Raw genomic sequence first — 25,170 nt, 5'->3', positions numbered from 1 at the left:
AATACCAAGAGACTCTTTTTCTATTATCCTACTACAGTCAGTAAAATACAACAGAATCAAGATTGTGTTTGCAACCAGACACCATAAAGGGATCTGTTCTACATAACCTTCAAGCTACATTTGGTGCCCTATAAAACTTCTGCTTCCAGTTTTGGAATGAATTGTCAGAAGTAGGCATCTGGCAGAAAGTCACACCGCCAACTCTCACCAACAAGCACAAAGACCTCAGTTGACTTGCAGTGAGAAAGGCCCTCCCAGTCAGAGCACTCCTCCATGATCAGACCATCACTCCCAACATGTGCCACATCTTGGATGTCTGCACTGGGGCAAGGCAGTTGCTCATCTGTGGGTTCATGAAGGTGGTGTGGAAAAACATGCAAGACTCCTTGTCACAATTCATCCAAGTGGACTCTCTGATCTATGGGCTGTTGTTAGCGTCACACACTGAGACAAACATCAAGTGCTGCTGGAAGGTCATCAACTCAGTGAAAGACACCCTTTGGTCGCCCAAATCAGGTTGGCCTTCCAGCAGAGGTGTCTGTAAAGGAATGCTGCTGACCGCTCCACTCCTAGTTGTAGCAGTATGTGCTGAAGATTGGTGCATCCAATTCAAAAGCTCGGTGGGACGAACCACAGTAAAGGGTCCAGTAACAGGAGAACAGGGAGGGGCTGGCCAAGTGGGGAAGCCCATAATTATCATTTTAGTGCATCTCTCCAGAGGGCAACCTGAGTAGCAGCAGTGCTATTGGTTTAAAAAGGTAAGTTAACACTACTTAATGCATTGTCTGCAAATGAAAAGTTTTGCATGGTTTATTCTTGTATATATTTTGATTATGAATAAAGTTTATTTTGTTACATTAAAAAAGTTGTCAGGAGTGGGTGTCAAGTCATAGCACAGATTCCACCAATCCATCTTGTGGAGAAGCTCTTCATGCAGGATATTTTTAAACCCCCTCTCCACCCCACCCCCCATGATCACTCAGGGAGAAATAATGCACTATCCTCCCAGCATTGAGAACATCTTCAAAAGCTGATAGCCCAAAAAGGCAGCATCCATCATTAGGGGTGCCAATCACCCAGGGCATACCATCTTCTCATAGCTGTCATCAAGGTGGTGGCACAGGAGCTAGAAGACTCAACATTTTAGGAACAGCTTCTTCCCTCTGCCATCGAATTTCTAAATGGGCAACAAACCCATGTACACTACAATTTTAAATTGGAGTTGCAGGGGTATGGGAACCAGAGTGCCAGAACAGATAAAGAAAGATGTTGTTAAGCCTACCTACAAAGTCAGGAATCAAAAGGTTGAGCATGGTGGGGCTAATGTTCTGAGTTGCATATATTTCAATGCAAGGAATATTATGGGAAAGGTGGATGAGCTTTGGGCATGGATCAGTGTGTGGGATTATGACATTAGAGCCATTAGTGAGACTTGGTTGCAGGAGGGGCTCAATGTTCTGAACTTCTGTTCTTTTAGATGTGACAGAGCAGGAAGTATTAAAAGGGAGGGGTTGTGTTACTAGTCAGACAAAATATCACAGCAGTGCTCAGTCAGGACAGACTGGAGAGTTCATGTAGTGAGGCTCTATGGGTGGAACTGAGGAATAAGAAAGGTATGACCACATTAATAGAATTATACTATAGACTACCCAACAGTCTGCAAGATTTAGAGGAACAAATTTGTACAGAGATTGCAGACTGTTGCAAGAAACACAAGGTTGTGATAGTAGGTGATTTTAACTTTCCACATGTTGACTGGGCCTCCCATACTGTAAAAGAACTTGATGGGAAAGAGTTTGTCAGATGTGTTCAGGAAAGTTTCCCTAATCAGTACGTAGAAGTCCCAACTAGAAACTGTGCAATACTTGATCTGCTTTTAGGGAATGAGACAGGACAGTTGATAAAAGTTTGTGTAGAGGAATACTTTGCATTAGTGATGATAATGCCATTAGTTTCAAGGTACAATAAATATGGAAAAGGATAGGTCTGGTCCTCGGGTTGAGATTCTAAATTGGAGAAAGGCCAATTTTTTATGGTATCAGAATGGTAATCCATGCATGGATCGAAAGAGATGGGGGAGATCTTAAATGGATTTTTTGCATCTGTATTTACTCGGGAGACGGACACAGAGTCTGTAAACGTGAGGCAAAGAGCAGCAAGGTCATGGACATACAGATTATAGAGGAGGAGGTGTTTTTGTCTTGAGGCAAACTAGGGTGGATAAATCCTCAGGGCCTGGGAAGGTGTTCCCTTGAACCCTGTGGGGGGGAGGGCTATTGCAGAGATTTCATGAGCCTTAGCAGAGATATTTAAAACATCCTTAGTCACAGGTGAGGTGCCAGAGGATTGGAAGGTAGTTAATATCGATCCACTGTTTAAGAAAGGCTCTAATAATAAACCAATAAATTATAGGCCAGTGAGCCTGACATCAGCAGTGGGAAGGTTACTGGAAAGTATTCCAAGGGACCGGATATACAAGTATTTGGATAGACAGGGACTAATTAGGGATAGTCAACATGGCTTTGTGTGTGGTAGGTTGAGTCCATCAGACATACAGAGTTTATCAGAGAAGTTACCAGGAAAGTTGAGGGCAAAGCAATGGATGTTGTCTACATGGACTTTAGCAAGGCATTTGAGAAGGTCCTGCATGTGAGGTCAGTCAAGAAGGTAGAATCACTTGGTATTCAAGATGAGGTCGTAAATTGGATTAGATATTGGAATCATGGGAGAAGCCAGAGAGTGGTGATAGATGGTTGCTTCTTTGACTGGAGGCCTGTGGCTTGTGGAGTGCCACAGTGATCAGTGCTGGATCCATTGTCATCCCTATTAATGACCTGGTGAACTGGATCAACAAACTTACAGATGATACCAAGATCGGGAGTGTAGTGGACAGTGAGGAAGGCCAAAGCTTGAAGTGGGATCTGAACCAGCTGGAAAAATGGGCTGAAAAATGGCAGATGGAATTTAATTCAGACAAGTGTGAGGTGTTGCACTTTGGGAGGAGCAAATTATGAATTGCAATAAGTACGTGCAAAAAATGAAATAAATAGTCCAAAATCATAAAGTTGTAGAACACAACAGCACAAGAACTTGACGCACCATTAATTTTCCTGCTCCCATTGACCTGCATCAGGACCAAAGACCTCCATACCACTATCATTCATGTATCTATCCAAATTTCTCTTAAACATTGAAATTGAGCTCACATGCACCACTTGCACTGGCATGGCAAACCTGTTCCACACTCTCATGACCCTCCGAGTGAAAAGGGTTCCCCTTGAACATTTCACCTTTCACCCTTAACCCATGACCTCTAGTTGTAGTCCTACCCAACCTCAATGGAAAAAGGCTACTTGCATGTACACCCCTTATAATTTCGTACACCTCTATCAAATTTTCCCTCAATCTTCTACGTTCTAGGGAATAAAGTCCTGACTTATTCAATCTTTCCCTATCTTTTCTCATTTCATTTTTTCCATCAATTACTCTGATGTAGGACATCAGGAGCTTTGCACTGGGGATGTTTTAATTTGTTTCCTTCTTAAAGATCAAAGGTCAGAAATATTATTGCACTCTTCTAACTTGACCCACAGGTGTCCTTTGGTCAGTTTTGATTCAGGCAGATGACAACAGTTGTGTATAAAGTGGTTACACAGCTTTTCCACTATAGGTACAATCTATAGGAATGTGGAGAAAGGTTTCAAGCATGCAACAGGGATCTTCTGTCTCAGATACAACTGGAGATTCCTAGGGAGGCAAATTATTCTAAGAATGTAAATCAAATTTCAGAAGTTTAAAGTAAACTTTGTTATCGGAGTACATACATATCACCACATACAACCCTGAGATTCTTTATCCTGTGGGCATACTTAGCAAATCCATAGACCAGTAACTGTAAACAGGATCGATGAACAACCAACTCTGCAAATGCAAGTAAAAAGCAATAAATAACAAGAGCATAAAATAACCAGATAAAGAGTCCTTAAAGTGAGAGCACTGGTTGTGGGAACATCAGAAATAGAAGACAGAATAAAAACAGGACACAGCAGGGTGGCAAGATAAACAACTTCATTGTTATGAAGGACATAATCTTTCTCTTAAGGAGATCATCAGTTGGGCTGGGTTACCAGTAAGAACACATCTAGCCAGGACTCGATGTCTCATAAATGCAAAGCTAATGGTTGTTCAATTCATGGAAAGGAAATAGAGAATGAGCCGGAAGACATAATGTAAGACAGATTTCAGCTGTGACCGATGTGTGAACTACGACTTTCACTGGAGGTCTTCTGAGGTCTCGGCATTACAAAAGGTCAGAAAGTTGGCTCCAGTGTATATATTGGAATAGAGAAGGATACAAAAAGAAGCAAACATAAACTAGGGGATAGAAGTCAGTCAGGATGCGTGAGACAGCACGAGATTGCATTTGCTTCATGTGCAGTGGGATACTAAAGTGCCCTTGTTAACCTGGTATTTATTAATAGACAATGAAAACACACACACCAAGTTAGTTTCGTAATGTTTATAGCATCTGCAAACAATGCTGGAGTTAATTAGGTTATTACCAAAACATAAATGTTCAACTCGATAGTTCCGATTCAAGAAGTCACTGCATGTAAAGCTGAAAAAAATTAAGATAGGAAAGTTTAGTTGAGGAAATCAATTTTTTAAAAATCTGATAATAATCTTTCTTTATTACACATCAGAAAATAAACACCAAAGTTCATGTCATCTTTGCCTTTGTATGGATCCTCTGGTTTCTTGCCAATTAAGCCATTACACATCTTAAATCTAAACAATTGAATGGACTTGCAGATCCAATTTAAAGAAAAAGATTAGGGACAGAAGTTGTAGATACTTGATATTACTCATCAATAGATAACTAAATCATTTGTCTTTCGAAAACCCATTGAGGCTTACCACTTAGCCTTGGGACAAATGTACAAAATTCAAATCCATCCCATCACTTCTCAGAATAGTGACATCAACAGAATCCGATGTCATTGCTTTGGAACTTCAGCCTGAAATTTTTTATTGTTAGTTATTATTAAATATTATGATTTTATTAAACCACATTCCAGGCTTCGAAGGCCAAACCATCAAGCCAAGTAAGGTGCCGACTACAAAGTTTACAGCAGGGGTAACTACACCTATCAAAAGCAAACTTTAAAAAAAAATTCACTTTTAAGTTGGAAACATGGGTTTAAGTTGAAACATGATAACCTGTCTAAATGACTACCACCCAGTGGCACTTACATCCACAATGATGAAGTATTTTGAAAGGCTGGTGTTGAAACATATCAGCTCTTGGCTGAGTGGCAGTGGCGTATCTAAGGTATGACAGGTATGTCACGTGCCCTGGGAGCCTCTTGAAAGGGGGGGGGGGTGCCACTGAGCAGTTTCTATGAAAGTCAGACAAGCCATCCTCAGATAGTGAAAAAAGAATTTTCTTCAGATGTATGATCTTTGATTATCATGGGTGAGAAGCACTAGGATGGCCTTATTTCAGAGCATTGCGTTAAGAAGACCATGAAATGTTTCTTCATGAAGAAGGAAAGTGAAGCTGAAGGACAGAAGAGACAGAAGTTGGAGGCAGAGGAAGCCAAGAAGTCAAGTAAGTTATTCATGCCCTTCTTTGAAGAGCCCGGAACAAGTAGTTCGACACGTTCTATGGAGACGCCTGCACCTGCTACAAGTTTGTTAGAATCCGAAGGTGGCTCAAGTACAAATGCGTCACAAGCCGAGCAGGAAGTCAATTCAGATAAATCCAAATATGACGAGATTAAGAGTGAGGCTGCCACAAAGAACGTGGACATGACAGGAGGGGAAGACGGTGGTGGCAGTGATGTTGAGTTTATTGACGAGGTTGAACCTGACGACACTGAACCTAGTGAACTGGATGGTGTCAAAGAGCCTCAAACTGCCATTCCACAAGTGATTGAACAGGATGACATTAGACTTCTGAAGTTCGACAAGGATACTGGAAAAGCAACTCTGCCTGACGCGTTGAGAACAGAAATAATAAAGCTGGGTTCGAAGTATTTCCAGAACAGTGAGGGGCCTTTCCTACCAACAAATAACTGCTCAATGAACAAAATCTGGTTCAAGAGGAAATTGGGAAATGGTCGTGGTGAGGAAGTGACTCGCTCATGGCTGGTCTATTCCCCTTCTAAAAAGTCTGCATTTTGTATCTGTTGTCTTCTCTATTCCCAGTCAGACCATCAATCCTCATTGCAGCAGGAAAGTGGACTCAATCAGTGGAAAGCACCTGAAAGGATTAGTGCTCATGAAAATGCCAAGAATCTTCGGGAAAGCTTTACAGTGGAAAGAAATTTAGCTGGAAACAGAGGAATTATTAACACAGTATTTCAGTCACAGATTGAGAAGGAAAAGCAGAAGTAGTGTGATAACTTGACGAGAATCCTTCACTGCATAAAATTCCTTGCGACTCAGAACCCGGCTTTGCTAGGACACAGGGAGTCACTTCGGCTAGACGATGACTCCAATGTGGGAAATTTCCTTGGCTTACTGAAACTACTGGCCATCTTTGACCCTGTCATAAAAGAACACCTCACTCATTTGACGAATTGGACAGCTCTGATGTTGATGGACAGCAGCTATATGAAGAAATTTTGGATTGCAGAATGTTGCTATCAAGGTGGGTCAACATGAAAATATCAAGACCTGAAGAGCTTCTTGAATTTATTGTTCAGTATGGAGATGAGAGCGTCTTACCCAATCTTCGCATTGCTATTCAGATAATGCTAACCATCGCAGTTTCCATCGCCAGCTGTGAGAGATCATTCAGCAAGTTAAAACTAATACTTTCGTATTTGCGAGCCTCCATGGGTCAAGGCAGACTCTGTGATCTTGCTCTGCTGAGTGTAGAAAGAGAAGAAACTGAAAAAACTGACTTTGATCACATCATAGACCAATTTGTATCAGTGAAAGCAAGGAAGGTGCAGTTATAATTTTCATGTAATGCCATAATTTGTTAAATAAAAGATTAACAAGCTTGACTTGCATTTTTGAGCTGATATTATGGTAAAGTTATCTAAAAGATGGGTGTCAAATGTTTGGACAGGGGCACAATTTCAGTGCTTGCCAGAGGCGCTATTTTCTGTAGATACAGCCCTGCTGCGTGGTGACTTGGGTCTGCTCCAATTCGCCTATCGAAGCAACAGATCTACAGTAAATGCTATCTCATTGGCTCTTCACACAATCCTGGAATTTTTGGACAGCAAAGATACAGGTCAGGATGCTCTTCATCAATTACAGCTCAGCATTTAAGGCCATCATACCTTCAAAGTGAATCAGTAAACGTCAAGACCTGGGCCTCAATAACCCCTTGTGCAATTGGATCCTGGATTTCCTCACTTGTAGATCCCAATTAGCTTGGATTGGCAAAAACATCTTCACAACCGCCATCAGCACAGGAACACAGCAGGGATGTGTACTTTGCTCCCTGCTGTACTTACTTTACACCTATGACTGTGTGGCTAAGTACAGCTCCAACACTATATACAAGTTTGCTGAAAACACCACTATTATGGGCTATCAAAGGTGGTGATGAATCAACATACAGGAGGGAAATTGAAAATTTGGCTGAGTGGTGTCACAACAATAACCTTTCACTCAATGTCAGCAAGACCAAGGAATTGATTGTAAACTTTAGGACAGGGAAACAGAGGTCCAGTAATCATTGGAGGATCAGTAACATTAAATTATTGGGTGTCACCATCTCAGAGGACCTGTCCTGGACCCATCATATAAATATTATTGTGAAGAAAGCACAACAGTGCCTCTACTTCCTCAGGAGTGTGTGGAGGTTCGGCACGTCATCAAAAACCTTGCCAAACCGGTATAGATGTGGAGAGTGTGCTGACTGGCTGCATCACGGCCTGATATGGGAACACCAATGCCTTTGTGTAGAAAATTCTACAAAAGGTAGTGTATTCGGCCCAGTACATCACAGGTAAAAAAAAAACCCCTCCCAACCTTTGAGCACATCTAAATGAAACATTGCCGTAGAAAAGCAGCATCCATCAAAGATCCTCACCCCCCAAGCTATGCTCTTTTCTCACTGCTGCCATCAGGTAGAAGGTACAGAAGCCTCGGGACTCGCACCACCAGGTTCAAGAACCATTACTACCACATGAACAGTTATTCATTTAAGGACTCTTATCTTGTTATTTTATGCTCATTATTTATTTACATCTGCATTTACACATTTTGTTGTTTATTGATCCTGTTTACCAAGTATGCCTGTAGAAAAAGAATCTTAGGTTTGTACGTGGTGACATGTATGTACTCTGATAATAAATTTTACTTTGAGCTTTGAATGCAGTTGTTACTGATGGATGGAAGGAAGCTGTCTTTGTTGCAATTGGATTGTGATTGTCTCAGTCCAATTCTAACTGGCATGGGTTCAGCAAAGATATCCCTAGTTCCACACTCATTGCGAAACACTGAAGAGGCCACAGGATGGCAAGTATAGGACATTTCAAATCCACATTGATAGACTTCTGGATATTAAGGGAACCAATGGATATTTGTGGTGTTAGCACAAAAATTGCTTTGAGGCAAAAGACCAGACATAATCATTACTTCTTCTGAAAACATTCATTCAAGAAATGTGGGCTTTGCAGGCTGAATCAGAATTTAGCTGCTCATTCCTAGTTGTCCTTATGAAGGTGGTAAGCTGTATTCTTGAACTATAGCAGTCCTCTAGGTCTGGATATATCCTTGATACTGTTAGGGAGAGTGTTTCAGGAAATTGACCCAGCAATGGAATCTTTCCCAAGTCAGGATTGTGTGCAGCTTGGAATACAACTTCCAGGTGGTGACATTCCCTATGCTTTTGCTGCCCTTGTCCTTCTAACTGACGAAGATTATGTTTTTGGAAGGAGCCAAGACTCTTAGGCAAGTTGTTGCAGTGTATCCTGTAGATGATACAAACTGTTGCTACTGTACATGTGGTAGAGCAAGTAAATGGTTGTGAAGTGAATATTGAATAGTCAAGCAGGAGCAGACAGCCAAATGGCCACCTCTTGCTCCTTTCTCTTTTGCTCTTGGTGCAGTTAAACATGAAACAAATTGCAGGGACAGGGGTGCTCTAATATTCCAGTAGGCCATACCTAGCCCTGATGTTCCCACTGGAACGTGAAATGGAATCAGACTCATGTTAGTTGAAAACAAATCCATGTCAAGTAACTTTTTGGCTTCATTATAACAAGTCTCAGTCATAAGATTGGTTGTGCGCGCCTTGGCTGATATTCATTGCTCCAGCAACATAAACAGATTATTTGGCTATTGTTGTTGATCAGACTCTGCTGTACACAGACTCTCTTTCAATAGACTAAGCAAGAGAGAGCACCACAGGCCATAAAGTCTTTTGGGATTTCAAGGTCAAGAAAGATGTGAGGTGTTGTGGGGCGATCTAAATTCACAATCCTTAAAAAAAAATGGTTTTCTTCACAACCACCTGCCTGCAACATTTTTGAACCAGTTTTTTTGTTGTATTGTACTTAACTAGCAAGTGAGCCTCAAGTTACTTACTTGCGTAGATGACACACGATGCAAGGAGCACATGGTAAGTCCATCCATAAAGAGCTTGGTTTACATTCCCCAATAACTACATTGGAATATTTAGGCTTTGCTTGGACGAGTACCCAGAACTGTCACATTTCAACAGCGGTGTTACCCAAAGGACACAAAACAAATTGTACTCCAGACAAGAGAAAATAATATTTTCAAGGACTTAAACATTTTTATGAGATTCAATTTATTAGCAGATGAATAAAAGGAACAATTTCTACATTTCAGCAGCTATCAATGGACATCTAGCAGTTTGGTATCTGCACAAAGCAATACAATTTATTGAAATATACACAGCAACCCTTGTCAACAGACTGGGTTATTAGCCAAGCATGTATTTCACAGTGACACATACTCACAGGGGCTCCACGGTACCTTCCTTTTGATTCAAAAGAAAATATCTGTACCGGTTTAACTTCACCCCTTCATTTTTTTAAAATTTCTTTTGTACATTAAAGTAAAGCTGTTGTCTAGGAGAGGCTCGCACAGTTGAAATCAGATGTCAAACCACTACAGTATACAGTTAAATAGAGGCATTTGTACACATTTCTTTAAAACAAAAGGAACTGTTAGAAAGAGGAACCACAGGGAGAAATAAGCTGGTCTGAATGTTTACAAACCAGGAGTTATTCACAGTGTTTTAATTAGCTGCAATGAAAGAAAATGAAAGAAATACTAAAAACTGAAATTCCTGCACGTCTAATTGCAGAGTGACACTCAGCCACAGAGCAATGCTGCTGATTTTTTTTTGCTGTCAGATGTAGTGGCTGGGGGGGAGGGAGGGAGAGGAGCAACATGAAAAGGAGAAATTGTCCAAAGATTGCTTGTATACAATGTACAACTGGGATAAACAAAATTCCAATTGGAAAAACAAACTCACACAAGTAAAGGAATTAACCAAACAGGTTTTCCCATAAATTGACATAGGAAAGCTATGGGACTCTAAAACTAATTTATCAGAATGCACACTGGGTCACCTCTTCTTTTTATAAAAACACTTCAAGGGGAAAAAAATTTGAAACCCACCAAAATGTATTTAGGTTTTTTTTTTGCAATGAGCTGTTGCAGAGCACAGCTAATCCAAATACCACAATTGATATATGAAATGGATCAACTTTTCCAACCTGCCAAGAAGTTCTCATGCTGCAATGGAATTCACTACAAAAGTCAGGAATTGAAAGAACATTTAACATTTTTAATATTTATTAGCATATGAACAGAGAACTGTTGTTACTATGGAGATCTCCCCCTTTGAAAATAAACTCCATTATGCACATTCAAAAAGGAACAAAATCACTTTTTTTACCCTGAAGATTTGTTTAACTGAATTGCAGCAAATGGATTTTAAGGATTCATCTGAAAAATACTAATTAGCAACTTTCTACAATGTTCAGGTGAGCGGCGATTTCAAGGCTAGGAATGGATTACATACCTGTATACTTTGGGGTGGGTTTGGAAAGGAAAATCCAACTCAAGGTAAAATATGAATAATCCTAACCTGGGCTGGCAAGGTGCTCTGTTGATCACTCCCAGAGCAAGATTTATCTGATTAAACTGCAAAGCTGACAAAGATCACTGAACAAACTATGAACATTTCTATACAGTTAACTAACCTGCATTTATTATGTATGCAGATTTCTCAGTGACTGCACATGACACCCAACTCTTTAATGCTATTGCACAACATCAACTGTTCCCTCCTTTCCCCAGGTCAACTTCAGAACTTGGGCCATTTTCCCCATTTCTGATGCTCGTATTAACTGCCATCTATATTGATGATCAAAGCTGTTACTTGCTTGGTTAAAATGTTGACACAAATGTTCAAAGCGGGAAAAAAACTGCAAGTGTGTAATACAGACATTACTTCCAGTCAGACCTCTGCACAGGCAACTCTCTCCTTTAGAGCAGGTGATAGGTGAGACCAGATTAATGGAAAGTTGGACAACTGCCAGTGCTCATACTGCCAAAACCTGCATTGTCTATTGTAGCGGCCATCAGGCAAACTTATCCAAGCAGGTCATCAACAAGCTAAAGTAACCACCTCTTCCAGTTTGCACTGCACTCTCTTCATCTTCAGACAAGCAGTCAAGGGCAGTGGTCCCCAACCTCCGGGCCGCGAAGCATGCAGGGGATGCAGCGGTAGGTGGAACGCACACAGCACATCTTTCAGAAAAAAGCTGAAATAAACAAGCTAATTAATTAGGTGCCGCTCGGCACATAAATGTCGTCCCAATCAGAGGCAATGATTGCGTAGAGAAAGTGAAATCGGCAATCGCCTCTGATCTGGGCCACTGGAGGTTGGGGACCACTGGTCAAGGGAACACACCTTCACTTAGTCTTTTGACAAAAGATCAGTATATATTAATCTTCTAAAATGCCCCTTTCTCAATAGGCAGAACTACTTCTAAACTTGAGAAAGTAAAATGCAGCCCTATGAGAATCAGATTGATGATTTATGAATTACTCCTGGAAGAGGCTGCTGTTTCATCAAGACACTACTGTCAACTGCAAACTCTGTTTTCTGTGTAAAAGTAGTTCCTCTGGCTGCATAGTACCCAACTTACTATGGTTTTTCACAGCCTCTTCTTTAGGGTAATAATATTCCTAACCATAACATACCCCACATGTGCATTGATACTAGAAATAAAAGCAGAAAATACTGGAGTCAATTGACAAAACACTGCATTTTCTGCAATTGAGTTTCATTTACTATTTTCTACTGTATTAAGTAAACTCATACAACTATTTAGAAAAGGAAACCTGACTAATTTAATCAGTTATTTAAAATAATTAAAATAGCTCACTAAATTGCATACTACTGGCACTGAAATACAAGACTTGCAACAACACTTCAACAAAACAGTAGAAAAGACAAATTTAAGAAAGCACACACAAGGTGCTATTAATTCATGATATTTTGAAGTTTGTTGCAAACTTTGGGCAGGTTTCTGCACAACAACTGATTGCATGTTCCATTCCATTCACAGACCTAAAAAATGCTTGTGCACAAGAATGCTGCCTTTAATCTGAGGCACGCTTTAGACTTACTGATACTGTTTGCTATTTTGTTTTACTTGGCCAATCTGTAGGTAACACTTTAATCCCAATTGCTTTCCTTATCCTTAATGTTATGGGATTATTGATTTTGAACCAACAAAATATCCTAATTTCTAGAGAGATTAAAAAAAGTTCTGTGCTATTAGAACTTTTGGGGAGAGGAGGCACAGAAATAGCAGCATATTTCATTAATTGATCCAAATTAATCTAATTCCACAGGCTACATAAAGACTTTTCCATAATTCAACAACTGTTAGGGTTACCATTCCAAGAACTGCCTTGAAGTCAAGAGGATGCCCTTATATCTCAACTTTATTTTCCAGAGAAGATGAACCCTCGATATTCAAGCAACTACTTCCTATTTCTGAAGAAAAGTGCCTATGAGATGAATCCCTAAATGGCATTGATCAGTTCCAATTTCTGATCATTTGCAACATTTAATGTTCTGTTTTCTTTTCAGGGTTTTTCCAATGGGAGTAAGTATCGCTTGCTGTGAAATGCTTTCACACAAACTACTGGGCTACTCTGCAAAGTTCTTGAAAATTTGCACTTCCCCTGCTCCTATAAACACAAAACAGGTCTTAATCCTTTATCATTTTGGTCAAATCTACCATAAGCTTGGTTGGAAATGGGAGGGGAAAGAGCAAAATAATACCAGACAATGGAGACATCTTGTGCTTGATGCCACTGGTTAGTCCATAAGCACCACAAATTTGTTCGAAGCTTTAGTGGGAGTACGGGATAAACATTACTTAAGAGGGGCAAATAGCACATTGCAAGCAAATTGCAAATTATAGAAAGGATAGGCACAACAAAAGAGCTAGAGATAAGGGTAGAGAATGATGAAGCAAAGGAGTGTGAGAGTGAGCAAGGAAACGAACAAGAGGAAGTGATGAGGGAGGGGAGGGAGGGAGTGGAATAGCTCTCCCCACAACCAGAGTCACAACTTTTCAATATAAATGCACAATTTGCTCACTGCTGTACAACGTTTACTTATGATTAGTGTATTTTGCAAACATATGCACTCTACCCAGATAGGGGCAGAAATACTTAGATGCAAAGATCAACACTTAGATCAGACATTCTGGGCAGCACTGGATTAATAAGCTCGGTGTAGGCACAAAATTTTATGAAGGAAAAAAATCAAAGTCTATTCAAAAACTAGATACTTGCACAATGCTTGCAATCCCTCACTTTTAATGCAGCCTCCCAAAACACCTTCAAGATGGATGAAATCAAAGCAGTGTGAGTTTATTTTTAAACATTCTTTGTGCTGTGTTAATAACAGGAATTTTTACGCAAGGGTGCTGGATGGAGGTCATGGAGGACCCAAGTTGGAAATTTAGATCCCCTTCTCCATGATTAAGTTGAAGGAGACTTTAAAAGGATCAGTGACAAGCTAGTCACCTTAGCTTTTGGTTATACCAGACTCGGGTCTAGGAGGTTTTATTTTTTTATTTTTAAAGGAATACAGCACAAAAGCAGGCCCTTCTAGCCCAATGACACCCATGTAACCAATTAACCTACTAACCCATATACTTTTGGAATGTGGAAGGAAACCAGAGCACCCGTAGGAAACCCTCAAGATCATGGGGAGAACGTACAAGCTCTTACAGACAGCAAAAGAATTGAACCCAGGTCGCTGGCACTGTAATAACATTATGCTAAGCTGTTACGCTACCATGCCACCCCCAATTTTTTTTTGGTTGTTAAATAGAGGAAAATGAAATGTCTTCAAGCCAAGCTCAATGGTGAAAAGGATTGTGAGTATAGGTAATCGGTGGGGCACTAAGTTTGTACCCTGGGCTCCTTTGCCCCATCAGTATTTTGTTGTATATTTTACACGGACATCTTGATTGTGATTATAGTTCAATGAAGTATACTCCACTAAAAACAATTTTTTTTAAATTTAGAAACTATTCAAATAAAAGATCGGGTATCACAAAACAATAAGACAAACACATGCTCTCTAAGCTGTAACATTGAGAGTAGCTTTTGTCACATTATACTTTTAAGTTGCAAGTTAAAATTTTTCATGATCAGAGATTCACGTTTGGTTCTAACTTCTCAAGTTCAGAGTATAAAAAAAGAAAAACAGCTATTGTGGAATACTCGGAAATGTACTGCCAGACTTATCATGGCTAGGAGGCAGGGACTTTCAATACATCTGACCAACTGCTTTTAACCATTGCCCCAGGATGGGGTTTGGTAGCATTTCACTCAGCTCTGACCTAGAACTCAGAGCTGTGTAATTATCAGCTTAACTGGTTCTTTGGTTGCTCAAGAATTGGTCACTGCATTAATGGGAAGGGGTATGATGCTGCCAATTAATAAACTAGCATTTGTTGTCCAGAGTTAGACCACTCGGCATTTTATTGAAAAAATCCACTCATCTTGAACCATTAACAAACAAACCCTGAAAGGCTTACTATTTAAAAAGATAATAGAAGTCAACTTTTCAAAAGTCAGATATCTGCTTTTTCCTCAGTTGAATATTTTCAGTTATATTTCGACCCCTCCCCCCATAAAAAAAATTCCGGTGTAAACCGATGCTTGATTGCAAAGTGTTCCTCTCATGTACTCAATACACCAAATTGATAACTAACATTTACATGCATCTTCCAAGAGAAAGGTAACCAAAAGCTGGAGAAGGGCATGGGTGAACAAGACTGATATTAAAAAAAACTTTGCCAAGGTGAATAAAACTGAAAAAACATATCTATGTGGCAAAGTAGCTTTTGTACTGCAGATTGTTCGAAGTTTTAGTGTTGTCTCTGTCTAATCCATTCACCCAAGCAAAATAAAGTACTGCAGGAACAGTGAAAGAAAACACAACATTGAAAAAGCATCAGAAACCACAGCTGAAAAGTGAAGTGAGTTGAGACGTGTGAGGCAGTGGGCATGGGAGAAAGAGAAAAAGGTCTAATTTTCTTTAAAAGACCATTAGAGTTGCATTCATAACAAACTGAAAGAACACCACTGCCACCAACAGGCAGTTTTAAAAACTTGAACAATTCAATCCCCGGTGTGTCATTTATTCTCAACCTGAAGTTCCCATTCCCAATTTGTAATACTTGAAATGGGGAATTGGACAGCTGATGAGTGGATGTGGGGAATGGGATGGGAGTGGGTAGAGGAAGGCAATTTAAAAAGTGAACTCCCATCTTGTTCACTCTCTACCAGCACAAAGCCCTTTCAGTTCAAGGCTGAGCTGCTGCCAAGGTACATGGGAGCAGGATGCAGATTCTCATCATTGTCCTTTTCGTTAGCAGCCATCAGTCATGGTCAATTATTCATAGCCTCTGACATCATGTCCTTACTTTCTGCCTGGAGCAACACAGTCTCTGTCCATCTCTCTTAGGAGAATCCGTGAGGACGTTCCTCCCCACATTCATACGGAGAAAACACCTGGTACAAATCATAACCAGCACGGATTCTGTACTCCTTTTCTTTAACATACCATCATGTGGATATTCTGCATGCTCAGTTTGAGGTGCTGTTACTTGATGATCCAGATGTTGATGCGACCACACCTGGACTGGTACTAGACACTGACTTCCTAATATGAGGCATCAAGTATGGGTCACTGGCAAGTTGTTGAACATCTATCCGGTCCTCTTTACGATATGCCAGACACCGGCGGATAAATGCCTACAGCAGAATAAGCGAAAGATTAATTTATGCAAATACAATAAAAGTACTGAATTCTCTCCAAATACCTGATGTATGCAATACTGGCAGGAATGAAAGCCAAATATATGTAACAATAGTTCCTTTGAAGTTTAGTGTTAAGGAACTAAACTTATAATAACCTAAACAACTAGATGAAGAGCTAGTCATTTGGGACTGTTGAAACAATAAATCTAATGGACCCTGAATGTCACTGCAGAAGAGGCAATTCTTCACCCATCAGCAGTTCTTGGAAAATGATTACTTCATCTCACCTCCATCCCTGCCCAAAACAGTGATTCAGGAACAGCTTCTTCCCCCTCTGCCATCCAATTTCTAAATTGATATTGAACCAACGAACACTACCTCACTACTTTATTTATTTCTGTTATTTTGCACTGCTTATTTTAACTTAAATGTTTAGTAGAAATATATATATATATATATATATATACACACACACACACACACACACACACACACTGTATATACTTAATGTAACTCAGTTTTCTCCCTCTTATATTTATTCATGTATTTCATTGTACTGCTGCTGTAAAGTTAACAAATTTCACTTTATAAACAGGTGATATTAAATCTGATTCTGAAATCTGTCCTGAACTGCAGTTCCTTTAATGTGTTGTGTTTTTTAAAAATAAAAGTAGATCTCCCATATTGCTCACAGCAATTAGGCAATGAAATGTATTACAGAAATATGGAACTTTTTAAATCAAATTTTGAAATTGGCAAAACCTGAAATGCAGGGCTGAAAGATAAAAACAGTGGGATTATGAGAAGAGGAAGAACAAAGGTAATTATAAGATACAAGAATATTGTCTGCAAATAAGAAGGCATATGGAGCCCAGAAACCAATAGGAACATTATAAAATTATATATTTCTTTTACTTGTACCTCCACATTATACATTTCTAAAAACTTCTATATTGTGATTTTCCGTGACAAACCCTTGACAACAAACTGTGGTGATGTGAGGTATACTGTACTAAAGATAGAGTGAGTATGTATGCAGAGCTCAAGGGAAGAGTAGGGGGAAAGGAGTGGGCAAACACAGTTGGAGAGGGAGTTTTCATGTGCAGGGCTTGAACAGAGAAAGAATGCAGATATATGAGCTACAATCAAGGCTAAGGAGAGTGCAATTGAGCATCAAATAGAGGCTGCAAAGGAGAATTTGGAGGCAAGGAACTGTGGCAGGTAACAAGAGGTAGGGGTGAAATGGTTACACAGAAATGAATGTAGATTTAACACTAGTTCTTGGATGGCTGTAACTGTTTTTTGCCCCATGTCTCCTCACACCATGAAAGGCTGCCTGTTGAGTGACTATTCTGTTGCAGGTCAAAATATGCAAAATTATTGTTCAAGGGTCTGGAAAATGAAATAGCTTTACAGAAGCTAGGTCTGGAGATCAAGGACAGTCACTAAAGGTACTCTACAGCAAAGGGACTGTGAGAGAAGACAGATTTAGACTTTTGAAAATAGTGAATGTCCTATTTTGTCACTGTAAAAATTGCCAAATTCTTTACTAGCAGCAGATTACATTGACAGGAAACATTCAAGATATTTAATAAATAATATTAAAAACAATTTTAATGGCTAATTTATTTTACAAAAAAGTTGATTGTCCATTGTTTACAATTACAATCTGAAAATCATGCATTTAACAAAACAGCATAGAACAGGCTTTTTGACCCACAATGTTGCGCTGAACTAATTATTCATTAAAAGCCTACTGAACTAGTCCCTTCTGACTACATAAAGTCGACATCCCTCCATTCTCTGCATACTCATGTGCCAGTGTAAGAGCCTCTTAAACACCTTTATTGTACTTGCCTCTACTACCACCCCTGGTAGTACATTCCAGGTACCCAAAAGTATGTTTTAAAAAATTGCTCCAGATACCTTTTAACTCCCCCCCCCCCCCTCACTTTAAATGCATGGCCTCTGGTATTAGACATTTTAATCCTGACATGAATACCTTGGTCAAGGCCCTTGCAATTTTATTGCTTACCTCTCTCAATAATCTGGGGAATATTTCATTAGGTCTTGGGGACTTGTCTGCTTTAATGTTCTTCAAGTGACCACACACCAACTCTTCCTTAATCTCAAATTGCCCTAGGATATTAGCGTGCTCCACTCTGATCTCACTATCCCCTTTCTTTTCCTTTGTAAATACTACAGCAATATTTAGAGGATATTCATTTAAGACCATGCCACATCCTCCACCTCCAGTCATGTGTTCCCTCCTTTATCTTGAATGATCCTATCACTACCTGACAAAGATGAAATTAAACAATTTTATCTTGCAACTATTCATTTATGGGTATTGTATTTCCTTAACTACTTTTCAATTTTCTTTACTGTCTAATTATCAATTAGTTTATTACATATTCTAGTATGTTTTAGAAAATTATTAATTTACATATTTAGAAAAAATACAAAGCTCACTTTCCAGCAGTAATGTCAACCACTCTCTCTTCAGTACTGATACATTCCATTAAAACAATTTCATTCACAAGACCTATTTTGAAAGTGCCAGGTAGCCAATGCTTGCACTATCGTACATGAACTTGACTTTATGGCCAGTAAAGATTTTGCTGGGCAGCCTGTGAATGGAAACTGGACAATCAATTGATCTAAAGAGAACAAGTGAGGTTAGATCCACTATTAGCAATAATGTTTCTGCTATAGGTACCTCCAAGATTGAGCTTAATCAGTTGCTTTCTGGAAGTTGGCGTAGCCATTTGTTTCAGAAATAATACTGACTCCTACTGCTGTGTACACTACCCCTGCCAGTGCAAAACTGCCTCATGACTTTCAGTTCTACAATACATGTACTCATTTAATTTTGCCCAAAAACATGTCAGGTCTTGGCAAGACATCCTTTCGTTCAGCTCTTTAAACTGTTTATTCCACAAGAGATAAAATTCTACTATTCCACTGAAGTTGAACTACTACCAAGATCCTTTATTTATACAAAACAACAGGACATGCATCCCAACCAATTTATGCTACTGTGATAATGTGGAGATAAGAATAGCCATTCTACATGCAACACATATGCCAATGATTTGTAGGTTTTGTGGGTCAAAGCAATGCTAACCTCACCAAGTTCAAGTAAGGCACCAAGCTACCATTGTTCAGATCTAAAGGACATAATTTATTGCATCTGATATGCCATAACAATACTTGCTGGTGCCAGCACCAATTCTGAAAATGCCCTTCTCTGGAAACCTTTGTCAATATCAAGGAGCAAAGTTCCAAATAAATTTATTATCAAAGTATATATATGTCACCATATACTACCCTGAAATTCATTTTCTTATGGGCATTCACAGTAAATGCAAAGAAACACAATAGAATTAATGAAAGACTGCACACAACAGGGTGGACAAACAAAAGACAAACTGTGAAAATCAGTTTAGTTGTGGAATCAGTTTAATGCTGGGTTGAGTGAAGTTATCCCCTCTGGTTCAGGATCCTTCCTGATGGCAGCATTGAGGCAAGAGCATGACCTGGGCGGTGGGGGTTTTGATGATGGATATTGCTTTCCTGTGACAGCGTTTTATGCAAATGTGGTTAATGATGGGGAGGGCTTTAACCGTGATAGACTGGGCCATATCCACTACTTTTTGTAGGATTTGCTGTTGTTTCCTTGGTGTTTCCATACCAGGCCGTGATGCAACCAGTCCATATACTCTACACTGTGCATCTGTCGAAGTTTGTTAAATTTTAGATGGCATGCCATACCTGGGCAAACATCTAAGGAAGTAGAAGTGGTGCTGTGCCTTCTTTGTAATGTGCTGGATCCAGGACACAGCCTCTGAAATGATAAAGCCAAGGAACTTAAAGTTACTGACCTTCTCCACCTCTGATCCCCTGATAAGGACTGACACATGGACCTCCAGTTTCCACCTCCTGAAGTCAATAATCAGCTCTTTGGTTTTGTTGATATTGAGTGAGAGGTTGTTATGGCACCACTCAGCCAGATTTTGAATTTCTCTCCTATATACAGATTCACCACCGCCTTTGATTTGGCCAATGACAGTGGGAGTTTGTGAAGTTGCCTCCATGTTCTGTCAGTCAAAGTGAGCATAAAAGTCATTGAGCTCACCTGAGAGCAAAACCTTGTTGTTACATATGTCATTTGGTTTTACTTAGTAAGGCGTGATGGCATTCAAGCCCTGCCATAGCTGTCGAGCATCCTTCTGTTGTTACGAACCCCGTAACTGGGTCACTTACAAGCAAAGATAGAGAGGTCCGTTGAAGTCTGAGGATACTATTTTTAACAGTATTTATTAGTAAAAATACACAAAAATAATATCAATGCAAACATACAGATAATATACGTCGTCAAATACTAAATCTAAAAGTGCGGGAATAATAATAATCAATAAGAAATAGCTCTATCGTTGTCTAGGGGATAAATGTATTGTCCGATGGAAATATAAGTCACTCAGTTCATTCAGGCTGCAGCCTTTGGTTGGAGAGAGACAGATTTTAGAAACTTGCCGGCTTTCCTTTATCCGATCTTGATCCGTATTCGTCCTTTAGCGAGGCCGTTCTGTGGAAGACTTGTCATCCGGGCAAGGATGGACACACACACAAGTCCCCGCCAGTCTCATACGTTTCTCCTGGTGCATCTAAAGGGGTTGTTCCCCAGACCCTCTTTTATCCTTACTCACGGGGTCTCAGATGTCAATCAGGTTGGGATGATGCAATCCCTCAACCAGCCCACTCTGGTCATCTCCTGAGGGCTTCAATGAATAGTACAGTACTCAATACACAATTCTGTCTCCAAGAGACAATAGCCATTATCAGTGGTTCTGTCTTGCTGAGGCCAGGACACATTCCAAACCCTGTGTATTCTGGACGTCTCTCTCTCATTTCCTGGGTCCCAGACCCGAATTAATAGCGATCTTGCGATTCTCAAAAAGGAGGGGGCTACTTTGTACCCTTCAGAGTTGTGGCACATTCGCAACACTGTGATTCAAGTTTGGTCCAGAACTGCCACTTCATAGGTGAAATGGCTTTCTGGAGATCGCACCCGGGTACCATGGATTTTCCTTGGTTGCCATGGATCTAGCAATCAACAGATTGCAGATCTCATGGTTCATCTGACTTTTGGCTGGGGAAGACTTGGAATGATTTTGTGGGGACACACTTGTCCACAACTGTCTTTATAAAGTCCATGACATCTGTGGTGTATTCATTCAGATCCTCTGAATCCAGAATCCACATCCTTGAACATGGCCCAGGCCACCAGCTCAAAGCAATCCCATAAGCTCCTCTTCTGCCTCCTGCAACCAACTGTAGTCCATGGAGGGAATATAAATTACTGAATCCTTGTCTTGCCCATACTGCATCAACCACCACCACTGGTCTATAAAGGTGCAGGAGCAGTGGGTGGTTAAGTGCCTTGCTCACAAAAACACATGCTGCCTCGGCTGAGGCTCAAATTAACGACCTTCAGATCGCTAGCCCAAAGCTTTAACCACTTGGCCACGCGCCAACACTGGACCATAACTAATACAAATCACCAAAGGTGTAGCTACACTTTATACAACTGGTCATTTTTATCTCCACTAATGCAGGTCTAAAGTTCAGACCCATGATCACATTCACCTCATCTCAGCCAAGCTACAATTTCTAGAATAAATTGCTAAGCAAGAAGTGATACTGTGTTCACTGATCCAGGTATCTTAGAGCATTACAAATAGGCAGAGAGGATTATACTTAATGTGTTCACTACTCATAATTTCGTAATGAGTCCACAGAAACATAGAAAACCTACAGCACAATACAGGCTCTTCGGCCCACAATGTTGTGCCAAACATGTACTTGATTTTGAAATTAACTAGGATTACCCATAGCCTTCTATTTTTCAAAGCTCCATGTACCTATCCAGTAGTCTCTTAAAAGACCCTATTGTATCTGCCTCCACCACCGTCACCGGCAGCCCATTCCACGCACTCACCACTGTCTGTGTTAAAAAAAACCTTACACCTCACATCTCTTCTGTACGTACTCCCCAGCACCTTAAACCTGTGTCCTCTTGTGGCAACCATTTCAGCCCTGGGAAAAAGCCTCTGACCATCCACACAATCAATGCTTCTCACCATCTCATACACCTCTATCAGGTCACCTCTCATTCTCTGCCGTTCCAAGGAAAAAACGCCGAGTTCACTTAACCTATTCTCATAAGGCATGCTCCCCAATCCAGGCAACATCCTTGTAAATCTCCTCTGCACCCTTTCTATGGATTCCACATCCTTCCTGCAGTGAGGCAACCAAAATTGAGCACAGTACTCCAAGTGGGGTCTGACCAGGGTCCAATATAACTGTAACATTACCTCTTGGCTCTTAAACTCAATCCCATGGTTGATGACCAGGCATGGCCAATACACCATATGCCTTCTTAACCACAGTCAACCTGCGCAGCAGCTTTGAGTGTCCTATGGACTCGAACCCCAAGATCCCTCTGATCCTGCACACAGCCAAGTGCCTTACCACTAATACTATATTCTGCCATCATATTTGACCTACCAAAATGAACTACCCCACACTTATCTGGGTTGAACTCTATCTGCCACTTCTCAGCCCAGTTTTGCATCCTATCGATGTCCTGCTGTAACCTCTGACAGCCCTCCACACTATCCACAACACCCCCAACCTTTGTGGCATCAGCAAATTTACTCACCCATCCCTCCACTTCCTCATCCAGGTCATTTATAAAAAAATCACAAAGAGAAGGGGTCCCAGAGTAGATCCCTGAGGCACACTGCTGCTCACCAACCTCTATGGAGAATATGACCCATCTACAACCACTCGCCTTCTGAGGGCAAGCCAATTCTGGATCCACAAAGCAAGACCCCCTTGGATCCCATGCCTCCTTACTTTCTTAATAAGTCATGCATGGGGTATCTTATCAAATGTCTTGCTGAAATCCATATACACTACATCTACTGCTCTACCTTCATCAATGTGTTTAGTCACATCCTCAAAAAATTCAATCAGGCTCGTGAGGCACAACCTGCCTTTGACAAAGCCATGCTGACTATTCCTAATCATATTATGCCTCTCCAAAAGTTCATAAATCCTGCCTCAGGATCTTCTCCATCAACTTACCAAACACTGAATTAAGACTCACTGGTATATAATTTCCTGGGCTATCTCTACTCCCTTTCTTTAAGGGAACAAACATCTGCAACCCTCCAATCCTCTGGAACCTCTCCCATCCTCATTGATGATGCAAAGATCATTGCCAGAGGCTCAGCAATCTCCTCCCTCACCTCCCACAGTAGCCTGGGGCACATCTCGTATGGTCCCAGAGACTCATCCAACTTGATGCTTTCCAAAAGCTCCAGCACATCCTCTTTCTTAATATGCTCATATATGCTCAAACTTTTCAATCTACTGCAAGTCATCCCTACAATCACCAAGATCTTTTTCTGTAGTGAATACTGAAGCAAATTATTCATTAAGTACTTCTGCTGTCTCCTTCGGTTCCATACATACTTTTCCACTGTCACACTTGATTGGTCCTATTCTTTCACATCTTATCCTCTTGCTCTTCACATACTTGTAGAATGCCTTGGGGTTTTCCTTAATCCTGCTCGCCAAGGCCTTCTCATGGCCCCTTCTGGCTCTCCTAATTTCATTCTTAAGCTCCATCCTGCTTAGCCAAAATGCTCTCCCACTGAGAGACCTGACACCCGACCAGGTTCATTTCCCAATACCAAATCAAGTGCAGCCTCTCCTCTTGCAGGCTTATCTACATACTGTGTCAGGAAATCATTCTGAACACACCTAACAAACTCCACCCCATCTAAACCCCTCGCTCTAGGGAGATGCCAATCAATATTTGGGAAATTAAGATCTCCCACAACAACCCTGTTATTACTGCACCGTTCCAGAATCTGCCTCCCTATCTGCTCCTCGGTGTCCCTGTTACGATTGGGTGGCCTATAAAAAACACCCAGTAGAGCTAGTGACCCCTTCCTGTTTCTAACTTCCACCCATAGACACTCAGTGGACAACCCTTCCATTACTTCCTCCTTTTCTGCAGCCGTGACACTATCTCTGATCAGCAGTGCCATGCCCCCACCTCTTTTGCCTCCCTCCCTATCCTTCCTGAAACATCTAAAGCCTGGCACTCTAAGTACCCATTCCTGCCCCCGAACCATCCAAGTCTCTGTAATGGCCACAACGTCATAGCTCCAAGTATTGATCCACGCTCTAAGCTCATCCGCTTTGTTTGTGATGCTTCTTGCGTTAAAATAGGCACATCTCAAACCATTGGTCTTGAGCCATCCAAGATTTAATTCCCAAAGAATTAAAGTACCTGGATTAAATACATCTGGGTTCCAAAGAATAATGCATCAAAATGGTAAAGAGTTAACTTCACTCTGCAGAAATGCTGGCAATCATGTATGCAGTAAAATTGTGCAAAAACCTATATAATTTCAGATGTGGCTATTTAAACTACCTGACCAGAGTGTGATATTTAGAATAAAGCAGTTGTGCAGATGATATAACACCATGTGACAAACTAACCCAGAATTAATCTTCAAGCAGACAATCTTTAAAAAGTGCCTATTTAGAAAATAATGAAATGGCAGTAGGCCTTGTGACCTTGTAGTCTGCTCTGCCAATGTCTGGACTGATCCTGCATCTCAAATTCATCTGCCGCAAAATAATACATCATTTTGTCTTTATTTACAAAACTCTTTTGATCATTGAATATATTCAACAACTGAGATCCAGAAAATTCCAAAAACCTAATGAGTGGAAAAAAATCTTTTCATCTCATCCTAAATCTGAATACTTATCCTGAGA

At 40.5% G+C, this 25,170-nt stretch overlaps 1 protein-coding gene across 8 annotated transcripts in view; it reads right to left on the bottom strand.

The window, feature by feature from the left end:
• Positions 1-4,479: 4,479 nt before the first annotated feature.
• The window catches only part of LOC140741054 (serine/threonine-protein kinase tousled-like 2), a 162,953-nt gene continuing 142,262 nt past the window's right edge, over positions 4,480-25,170 (bottom strand). For 7 of the 8 annotated variants that reach the window (XM_073070723.1, XM_073070729.1, XM_073070730.1 and 4 more), the window contains one exon: positions 9,765-16,302. In XM_073070723.1, coding sequence (XP_072926824.1) covers positions 16,135-16,302 — 168 coding nt within the window. In that variant the 3' untranslated portion in view covers positions 9,765-16,134. Of the gene's footprint in view, positions 4,619-9,764; positions 16,303-25,170 lie in introns of those variants that run through there. The other variant, XM_073070724.1, reaches the window with a different exon arrangement.

Source organism: Hemitrygon akajei, chromosome 18 (genome assembly GCF_048418815.1).
Source record: "Hemitrygon akajei chromosome 18, sHemAka1.3, whole genome shotgun sequence".
NCBI lineage: Eukaryota > Metazoa > Chordata > Chondrichthyes > Myliobatiformes > Dasyatidae > Hemitrygon > Hemitrygon akajei.
Note: the sequence above shows the minus strand (reverse complement) of the source record. Positions and strands in the feature narration are given on the sequence as shown.